Source organism: Perissodus microlepis, chromosome 14 (assembly GCF_051167445.1).
Source record: "Perissodus microlepis isolate ML-2025 ecotype Zambia chromosome 14, ASM5116744v1, whole genome shotgun sequence".
Classification (NCBI taxonomy): Eukaryota; Metazoa; Chordata; class Actinopteri; order Cichliformes; family Cichlidae; genus Perissodus; species Perissodus microlepis.
The window spans coordinates 19,545,486-19,556,299 of NC_140474.1; the positions used below are offsets into that span (position 1 = coordinate 19,545,486).

Genomic DNA, 10,814 nt, shown 5'->3' on the forward strand with positions numbered 1-10,814 from the left:
TCCCGCGTGGAAGTTAGTGGGGGTCAGGAATAACCGCTGGAAATCGTATTGTGGATGGTGCGTTCACTGCACCGCTGAGTGGAAAGAGACAGTGGTGCTAAAGTGCACGGCGGAGCTCGAATGTGCAAGCTACACAACGCAAGGCTGTCTGTTTTTGTTTTGTTTTTTAGGGCAGGTATTTAGCCTCCGAAATATAATCGGTGCTGAAGCTTGGAACTGCACAGCTGAAGAGAGTCATCAAGATAGAAATGCAGAGCGACCGGCAAACCAAATAATGTCACGGTATAGTCACAGAACTATTTAGACCATGTGGTCTAGATTGTGCTTTGACACTGTCTGCTTTGAAGATCCACGTGTTCACATCTGTCTGAAGCTTGTGTGCCAGCAGGTAGGGTCCAGTGAATGTGTTGAGAGTGAACCAGAAACAAGAAACTTGAGTTCCAGGCTGGAAAATCAAAAGAGCGAGCTGAATGACAAAGCAAGGCACTTCAGACTGCTGTTTCATAGCCAGTCTGAGCAGCATCGAACATCAGCAACATCTGAAGAAAAGAAAAAAACAACAAGAGGGAAAAGAAAGTAGGCCCAGTGAGACTTGCTTTCAGGTACAGTTCTTTTATTTTTCCATTGGAAAGTTGCTTTCCAGATGCCAGCATCCCTGAGAACATTTAAAATGCAAACCTTCTGGACAGCCCCATCAGTGAGGTGAAACAGGCCAGCCAAAAGATATTCACATCAGCAAACCCACAGCTCTGCACTGCTCTTTTTTCTTCTTCTTCCTTTTAAGTCTATTTTAATGATTAACCAGCATTGCCGTCCAGTCTCTGAGGCTGTTGCTTTGCGATGAGGATATGGTGCCTCCCTCTGCCTGGAGAAATAACTGCAGGCCATGTGTTGGGTTGAGAGCTGTCCATGGTAGTACTTTGTAAGCAGTTATGATATGTGTACCTTTATTCTAGTCTAGACTATGGATCCCAGGAGAAGGAGAGCTCCGTGATGAACAGGCTTAGTGACATCATTTCAGCTTGAAATACATCATCGAGTAAATAAAAATAAAATCAAAGAGTTGCAGGTATGATTGGAAAAATAGCATTGAAACAAACTAATAAACACAAACCATTAAATCCACTAATCCCCTTTAATCCCCCGTTCAGATAAATCATATAATCTTTCCATGAGGTCTGTAGACAGAGAGCTTTGCTACTGTTTTTTTTTAAAACCTGTGTTACAGTTACTCTGAGAGTCTGTGACAATAAGAAATTTTCATCCCATTCAGAATCGTTCACCCCGCCACATACTTCCAAATCCTACCAGGAAACAATATTAAAACGCTGTTAGCTGGTGTGGCCATGTGGCTGCTGAAGGATCTCCAGGGGATGTTTTTAGCAGCATGACTTCACCCTTGCTATTCCCTCCTTTTTAGTCAACTGGACTCCTCTATGCGGTCATTTCGAAGCAGCCCCTGCGGTGCGTCTGCATGTCTCTCACGCGGCGGATGGACTGGATCTGGGGGTGGTGGGCTCCCCACTCATTCCAGTGCTTGAAAGGACCCATTTCAAGCATATATTGGTAGCCACGGTAGCCAGGGTACTGGTAACCCACCCAGCTATGTGAAGAAGACAGAAACAGAGGTTAACTACAATGCTTTATCTTTCAGTTTTCAGCTACGTTGCTATACAAATGACAAAGGTATTTTCTGTATAAGACAACACCTCCCAGTGCTTTGTATTTTACATCTGTTTTCATATTTATTTGTTCTGTCTTTTCTTATTGCACTGTGGATTTCCATGTTGTAATTTTAAGTATTTGATGGGCTATACAGGTGTACACTGTCTGATGGTGTGTTATATTTCTTGGTTATTATTTTTGTCCGATCTGTGAGACTACAGATGAAAAGGAGCCTTTTGACTAATTCTGGAATCTTTGAATCTGAAGAGCCCAAATACACTAAAGCTATAAATCATCCATATTATCTGACAGAGGCATTTTGGATTCTGGCCTTCAGTGAGGTCATCAAGTCTACCAGTTATGGCCCAATCCCCCTCCAGTCAGGGTGAACAGTACCCCTCGATCACCCCAAAAAACATGCCCTAAACAGAGAGCTCAAACCAAGTGGGGATTTGCCACTGAGCCTGAGTCGAATTAGCCAAAAAAGATAACTAGAAATGGCTTACGTTCCACCGGTGACCTGAATGCTGGCAACACGATCCTGGAAGCCGTAAGACCACAAACTTGGAATATCCTCGTCGCACACTTCCATCTTACGACCCTCAAAATTTGCACATTCATACAGGCAGATCTTGTGGTCCTGCGGGTCCTGTTGGAGAAATACATTGTTTGTTGCAGATTGTGTAAATGTTCATATTTCTATTCTAGATTAACAAACAAAACAAAACAAAACAAAAACAAACAAAAAAAAAGAATAACCAAAGCATTATTATGATTACTGAGGATAAATGATGTATGCATAAATACACAATGGTTGTGTAATATAAATGTTTTAGAAGATAAAATCAAATCCTTGAAAAACAACACTGAATACTTTTTGTTGTTTGGGGGTTTTTTATAGTTGAAAATGAAACAGCTGCAAAAAAGACATCTAATGAATCCTTTCATCCAAAAATGGAAGAAGACTATAAATACACGTATAACTACACCTGTGAACCCCTCCCCTCACACCAAAAAAATTTTTTCCTTTGAGCCAGCAAAAGACAAAAGAAAGAATAGATGGACACGAGCTGCAACGTGAGGCGGACACCAGAAACTAAACCAAAAATTGACAGGCTGAAAAATGTCCACCACAACTTACCATCCGGAGAGGTCTGATTGACATGATGCGGTCGCACCTGTAGCTGTTGGACCAGGTGTCCCAGCGGGGGTACTCTCCTTTCTCCAGTATGAACATCTCACCGGTCATGTTCTGCTGCTCATACCCAACCCAGCTGGAGAGGCGGACAAACAGATAAGGAAAAGGGGCAACCTAAAGTGTGCTGTCACTCACAGTGTGTCTAACACGGGGTCAGTGACTTACGGTCCGATCTCTACCCGGATGGAGCCGATTCTCTCCATGCCCTTCTCGCACAGGTTACGGGACTCTCCAAACAGGTCCATTCTACGTCCCTGGAAGTTCTCGTATTCATAGAGGTATATCTGAAAAGTAAAAACACACTGAAAGCATTACTTTCTCAAGTACAGTACTTTAGATACATAATTACTTGTTTTCATGTTTTCTTTTAGGGCTCTTCGTGTTAAAAAGAAAACTGTAGTAGTACCTTGTGATTGCGCAGCCCAATGGCAGAGTGGCTGCCTATGCTGCCTTGAGCACCTGAGTGAGACATGATCAGCTCTAGAGGGAAGAAGCATGAAGTCAGTCAGCTGTTTTTAGAGATCCTGAAGAGGATAATTACTTCCACTCGACTGCTGGAACATGGCATATACTCCAGCACGGCAATTAAATTAAAATAGTGGTCATTTAAACTCAAAGATTACTATTCTATTCTTTTTCTAAAGATTCGCTGGATAGATTCTTGATGCTTATTCATTTAAAAGTAGGTTTTTCTCAGAGTTATCCAATGGCTGTTTTCAGATATAGCTTGTTTTACTTTTGCAGTCTATAAAACGAGTCAACACAAAGCAAACTGAAACACATAATTTGAAGTCAGTTTTTCTTCTGGCACATCCAGCAGTGACATCACAGTTGGGGTCAAGGTGAGAACTTCAACCACACCAGTTCAACAAAAACAGGGTTTAAGTAGAGTCAAGCTGCTCATTAAGGATAAAAAAAAAAAAAATCAGTTCTGAAAATGATTGAGCTCATTATAAAATAAAAAAAATAAACTATGGGTGTCTTTATATTCAAGCATTTTGGACACATCGTTATTATGTGAACATAAATCTAAGGCTGATCAGTTTTTAATGCTTAACTTAGTTATAATAACTCACTTTATCAGATTTTGACCTTAAAGTTGTATTTACTGTGTAAATATTCCAGGACTGCAAGAACAGTCAATGATCATCCATAAATCTGTCAATAGTGGCCTGAGCGGCTTTTTAAGGACAAAACCACTGGTCTCTTATCTTTCTCATTCATGTTAACTTCAGGATGACAAATGAACACGTAAACTGCATTCTGTGTCAATATTCCTCCTGTTCAGGCCAGAGTTAAGGTTTAAGAGAAGAGGCAGTCCCTAGTTGGTTCTTTGAGTCCAAGGTGTCAGTAGACAGGAAAACAAACACAACATTTCCAAATAACGAGTCTAGCAGTTCTTTAAAAGTTAGAAAGAGGAAAAACTTACAGTTACAATTGAAGGAATGGCCGACCTTTAGAGAAAGTGATGGACGCCGACCTTATGAGAGGGGATATATATATACATTCACATCCAAACCAAGTCTACAGAGGCAGGATTCTGACTTCTCATTGGCTGTGAGCTGGCTCACAATGTGGGGTCAAAGGGCACGCTGCTAATCCGTGGACAAGTCATGATGACTCAGCTGCTCCTTTTGTTGTCCTGGACCATTGTGGGGGACCAGGGACAGTCACTGCCATCAGCAGAAAGTCTGCACACACACACACACACACACACACACATACACACACATTTAGGTGTTTGTCCTGTGTGTGTGAAGCTGCCACTTCTCTTCGTGACTTTCTTTTAAAAAGCTTTTTCTTTTCTTCATGTTTTTTCTTTTCTGTCTTTCATTTCATTTTCACTTCTTGCTCTGTGATATATATTTTTTGGCTTTCACTTCCATTTTTTCTCTTTTTTTTTGATGCTTCGTGCATGCAGTCTAAGCTTTTGAGCCCCACGTCTCTAATATGCTGACTGCAGTAGCTTTTGTATAGGCAGGCAAACGGACACTCTTTTGAACATTTGGGTGGTCGACAGGCTATAGTCATGCAGATAGACATGCATCCATGATTGTATCATACAGACGCATTATTTTCTACATGCACAGCAGCAGACTTGCAGAGTGGCAGCTTCTTGACATGACTTGTGAAATGACCAAAAGACCAGAAACATTAAATGTATTTTTGTTTGCTATATTAAAATAAAAACACGGTGTCATTTTCTTTTACAGTCATGGTAAAAGCAAGTACACTCTCTCTTTCAATTTTAAGGTTTTATGTATCTGGACACAATGAAAACATAATCTAGTCCTTAGCAGTGTCACGGCGAATGGGATGAGCCGTGTGGAGAAAATAAAGGAGGATCCAAGCACAGGCACTTGTGGAGGTGCGAAGGAGGTTTATTGTAAAAATAAAACACAAGGTGAAAAATGGCGGAACGGAACTAAAGATAACCTAAAGTGTAAGAAACTAAAGTATCAAACATGAACACGAACATGACAGAGGGTGAGCAGAGGCATATCAAGGTGGACAGCAGGGTGAACACACGGTGGATACACAGACAGACCAGCAACTGGTACACTAGTAGACACAACTTAAATACACGCAGAAGAACACAGGGAGATTACAAACAGGTGGAGAACACAGCTGGGAGTAATTGACAAGACGAGACAGGGGAAGCAAAACTGAATACACTGACATCAGGCATGAACCTTCAAAGTGGAACATGGAAACATACACTGACAAAACTCAGACCTGATACTGGTTGTTTTCTCAGGCTTATATTATATTATATTATTTTTGTGTGTGTATGTGATGTGTTGGTTGTCTGTTTGTTTGTTTGTATGTATGGACATACTGCAAATCAATTTCGCTGTAGTGAACAACTACAGCAAGTGTGAGCAACTCTATAAAAGTGGGACTTTTAGCAGTTTGCTAGTCTGTAGTATTCAGGTGTGTGCTAACACAATGCCAAGTAGGAAATACATCAACAATGATCTTAAAGCAATTGTTGCTGCCCATAAATGAGAAATTAAGGCTGTTTTCAAAGAATTAGAAATGAGTCATTCTGCAGTAAGGAAAAAAAAGAATGAAAGAAAAACGACTCAAATGAAGAAAACATTCAAGATTGTTGCAAATCTCCCAAGAAATAGACGTCCTGCCAAATTTGCACTAGACTGTGCAATGCTCAGAGTAACTGTGAAAAATCCACGAGTTAATATCTCAGACACTAAAGGCCTCACTTAGCATGTTAAATGTTAAAGTTCATGACAGTACTATCAGAAAAGGACTGAACCAGTATGGCTACCAGGAGAAAACAAACCACACAACCTCTGGATCAATTTCCTTTCAACAGAGACCAAAATGGAGAAGTTTGGCCATAATGCTCAGCACCATGTTTGGAGACAATCCCCCACACCTTATCAGCACAAACACTTCATACCAACTGTCAAGCACTGTGGTGGATGAGCGATGATTTGGGGTTGTTTTGCCGTCACACGACCTGAGCACCTTGCAGTCACTGAGTCAACCATGAACTCATCTGTATATCAAAGTGATCTAGAGTCAAATGTGAGACAGATAAAACTTCCCTGAAGCTTGGTCATTCAACAGGACAATGATCCCAAGCCTTTTCTATATTGGTGACATATTTCTTTCCATTTAGTTTGGGTTACACTGATTTCAACACTGTACTTGTATCTTTTTGACATTTGAGAAAGTAATTTCACAATGGTTTAGCTCTTCAGCCTTGAATGTTAGATCAGCACAACAGCTTCACTTAAAATAAAAAGAATTCACAGTGTCCATGTTTAATCAAGTGGTTAATTATTCAAATGCTAAACCAAAAGTTTCTTAGATAAAACTCCAACAGGTTTTCTGCTTCAAAGCATTAGTTTTTCCTCACTGACCCACAATATGCAGAATGTGAAGCTTTAATCTTCACAAAAAGAGTGTAATTGATGTCGCCTGTATGAATATCTTTGCAGGAAATTAAGTCAGAAATTATTATTTATTTTTTCTGCCTTAAAAACAAAATTATATTAGGGTGCATAATAATAACATGTGAAATGCCACCTATTCACAGACAGCCTTTGACTTTTTAGTGCAAAGCAGTTTTTGGCTCCTTTTCATCATTATTATTATTATTATTATTATTATTGTTGTTATTATTATTATTATTATTATTATTATTAACAGTAGTAATAGCAATATGCAGGGAGAAGATGAGTGTACACTGGAAGGTCAGTTGTTCCCGTGTAAATGGTTTTCTCTCTGTGTGTCCTTTGTAAGCTCTGCATGCATGTGTGAGTGCATGAATGAAGCCATTGCATGTCTGTCTCTGTCCATGACAGTCTGCCTGCATGACTGAGCATGCGTGCACATTGATTTGAGAGGGGAGAGGTGAAAGGATCGGAGATGTGGGGTCAGTAGAAGCGGACATGATGTACAAATCTGAGACAGAGTACACCGCATTCTGGAAAGCCCTTGTGAGTAAACAAGAGACAAGTTATCTTTTGTATTAGACAAATTTTTATGTCCCCCTAGATTTTGAAAAACCTTTAATGATGAAAAGTCTAAGCTTGCCTATCTTTTTTCAATTTTTTTGCTTTCTAACTTAATTCTACTTGTGGTGCTTTTCCTATTTGCAGGGCAGTCTCTGCAGGACTGTGAACATCTGTTATCTGTTATCAGACTAGGCCGTGCCAGGACTTGGTCCGGCCCACCGGTCATGGACCATTTGGAACTTGTGCTTATCTGCACTGGGCACCGTGCCCTCCATCCAGTCCTACTGCAGCTAAAGCCCAGCAGCTCAGCGCCGAACAATGCGCGGAGCAGCAATGTGCTGACTCCTGCCCCGACCCACAGGCCCAGCTGCTTTTCAGCACCAACATGTATAAATAGGTCCGTTTACTCTGAGGTCAGGACATCGTTTTTGTGGAGCCCCCTGTGAGCACTGAACAGCTATTCTTTGGGGCCGGTCAGGTAAGCCCTCTATCTCAGTCCATTCAGCCTATACAACCTTGTGCAGACTATTGTCACTTACATTTTTGCATTTTTTTTCTCTTTGTGGATTTCGCTGAGTCACATGAATGTAAAGACAGAGAGCAGACATGCATATGCAAAGGTGTACTGACGACACACAGGGAGGACACGTATGCACTCTGTCTACATCTGAACGTGGTTTCATCAAGTGTGGAGAATTTCCCATAGTTAGCTGTTTTAAACCCAAACATGTATGACAAAGGCAGTATTGTTATATATGTCAAAAACATTCTAATTAATGAACTTTGTAAATTTTGTTATAAAATTTGGTCAAATGAAAAAAAAGACACACCAACATGACACATAAAATGATGACAGTCTGTAAGATCCTCTTATATTTTGCATAAAAACTGCAGAAACACTCGTTATTGTTTTAAGTGGTGTGAATGATAAGCTGTATGTTTAATAAATGCAACACTCCCTGCTCTTCACTCTGAAGGTATATCAAGTCCGAAATACAAAGTAGCATGGCTCTAAACAACCCTAACCCACTGGGACCATGGAAGGTGAGTCTGACGCCCTTGTCATGGATCGACAACAAAAGCAGATAATGCTTTTAAATATCAAGCCTGGCCTGATAAATGTGTGACGTGTGCATCTGTGCACACATCAGTGTGTGCGTGCAACATGTGCATGCTACATGTATGCATTTGTGTCCGCTCCAGATCACAGTTTATGACCAGGAGAACTTCCAGGGGAAGCGTCTGGAGTTTACCTCAGCCTGCCAGAACATCATGGAGTGTGGCGTTGACAACATTCGATCCTTGAAGGTGGAGTGTGGCGCGTAAGTCACCCACAGAGAAAAGAAAATCTCGAAACCAGAGTGTGACCTAAAACACATTTATCATTTATTAGAAAGATACTGAAAGATCTGTTAGTAGTTAAACTCAAAACATAACATTTGAAATTACTTATAGACCTCACTTATAACTATTTAAAGTTCACTATAAGATTTTTTTAAATATACAAAACATTTGCCTGATGTCTTCTAATTGGTCTGTGTTCCTGTGATCCAGCGATGCATTCATGTGTCTCTCTGTTTGTTCGTGGCAGCTGGGCAGGATATGAGCACTCCAGCTTCTGTGGCCAGCAGTTTGTTTTGGAGAGGGGAGAGTACCCTTACTGGGAGTCATGGAGCGGCAGCAACGCCTACCACATTGAGAGGATGATGTCTTTCCGCCCCATCTGCTCTGCTGTGAGTTTCTGTCCTAAATCAGCAGCTTCTGCTTTTTCTCCATCTATACAAAATGTAAAAAAAAAAATGCATTTGTCTCATGAAATGGTCTCATGTAAAGCTCAATAGAGTGACTAATAAAGGCGCTGAGTGCAGCCTAAAATAGAATGGAGTGCACTTGCAACTCGTAAATTATTAGATTTTGGACCCAATTCACACAATTTTGATGATTATTATGCAACTCTTTTATGCCTGGAAGGCTGCTACCTCATTACTACACCTATCAACAACATCATGTGTTCTTTTGTCTGTTTTCTCTGGCTGACTCATGCTCACACAGAATCACAAGGAGTCCAAGATGGTGCTATTTGAGAAGGAGAACTTCATGGGGCGCCAGTGGGAGATAAACGATGACTATCCTTCCCTGCAGGCTATGGGCTGGGGCAACAACGAGATCGGATCTATGCAAGTTCAGAGCGGCGCGTAAGTCTCGACATCGGAACTCGTATTACTCTTTACAGGCTTCACACATGTTAAAATTGGCAGAAGTGAAGAAAACTGTAGCTGATAGTGGCTTCCAGGCTTATCCACTGGCATCTAACTGTTGTCTTTTCCTCCTGTAGCTTCACGTATATTTTTCTAAATGCATTTCATTTCACTTGCTGTCTAAACCACAAATCCCCCTCTCCTCCTCCACCAGCTGGGTGTGCTACCAGTTTCCAGGTTACCGTGGATACCAGTACATCATGGAGTGTGACCATCACGGTGGCGAGTACAAACATTACAGAGAGTGGGGCTCCCACGCTCAGTCCTTCCAGGTGCAGTCGCTGCGTCGAATCCAGCAATGAGACCCCGCGGCCTCCTCTCCCAGCCTCTCGCTCTTTACCTCCTCCAGATCTTCCCTCCTGCTCCTCCTCTTCCACCCTTAACCCAATCATTCCAGCACCTTCTGGTGCTTTATCATCGAGATGTTTACGACACTTTTCTTGTCTGTTGCCAAATGAAAATAAAGAGAAAACATGAGAAGAATAAAAGAAAGTTAAAAACAGGCCACTGTAGAGAAGCTCCTGACTGATGCCCCGCTGAGGAAAGATAAGGAGGACGCTAAAAACAGGCCTCAAGGCAGCAGCAGGGTGGTGATGTCACTCAGAGTCATTGCTCCTCATATTTGTGGGTAACTGTGGTGCTGCCAGTGTTCAATAAAGAAAGAAGAAGGCAACTTAAATAAAGAGTCTGCTGCTAACCTCTGGTGTGCTCAGTTGTGATTTATTTTAAAACAGCGAGCTTTGCTTTAGGCTTCTCTGTTTAACTGTGACTATTTGCAGTGAAAAGAAGCTGGGAGCACATAAGGGATGGTAGGTATATTGGTAGTCGTGTCTTGTTTTACGCCTTAATAGAAGCAAAATGGACTTATACTTACATAACAAGTACTTTCTACTACAAGTCAACCAATCACATGCACTCACACTCAGATCAGGGGCAACTCAAGGTTTAGTATTTTGCCTAAGGAGTGTCATTAGCCAGTACTAAAGCTGGTTAATTACTGGAAAGCACGAGCATCTTCTTGAATCTTTTAATGTGGAAATGAGACTAATTACATAGAAAAATAAGTTCAGCTTTTAAAATCGGGAGGCATTGGGACTTCCTTATAATGGCTAACAGCAGGAAGCAACAGCACAGATAAGGAAACCACACAATGAAATTCTTAGATCCCTTATGCTAAACCTATTAGATCTAGTTTAGTTTGCCGCT

General features: G+C 41.2%; 2 protein-coding genes across 2 annotated transcripts; one reads left to right on the forward strand and one right to left on the reverse strand.

The window, feature by feature from the left end:
- Nucleotides 1-19: 19 nt before the first annotated feature.
- Nucleotides 20-8,956, reverse strand: crybb1l3 (crystallin, beta B1, like 3). Its single transcript, XM_084951444.1, has 8 exons — nt 8,867-8,956; nt 8,604-8,718; nt 4,293-4,554; nt 3,270-3,343; nt 3,029-3,147; nt 2,807-2,939; nt 2,172-2,314; nt 20-1,603 (listed from the first exon to the last, which is right to left on the reverse strand). The coding sequence occupies exons 4-8, from the start codon at nt 3,333-3,335 to the stop codon at nt 1,435-1,437; spliced, it is 630 nt and encodes a 209-aa protein (XP_084807570.1). The 5' UTR covers nt 3,336-3,343; nt 4,293-4,554; nt 8,604-8,718; nt 8,867-8,956; the 3' UTR covers nt 20-1,434.
- Nucleotides 7,023-9,910, forward strand: cryba1a (crystallin, beta A1a). Its single transcript, XM_084951446.1, has 7 exons — nt 7,023-7,332; nt 7,495-7,828; nt 8,328-8,394; nt 8,554-8,672; nt 8,942-9,083; nt 9,403-9,545; nt 9,763-9,910. Exons 3-7 carry the CDS (start codon nt 8,356-8,358, stop codon nt 9,908-9,910), a joined length of 591 nt encoding a protein of 196 aa, XP_084807572.1. The 5' UTR covers nt 7,023-7,332; nt 7,495-7,828; nt 8,328-8,355.
- The last annotated feature ends 904 nt before the right edge of the window (nt 9,911-10,814 follow it).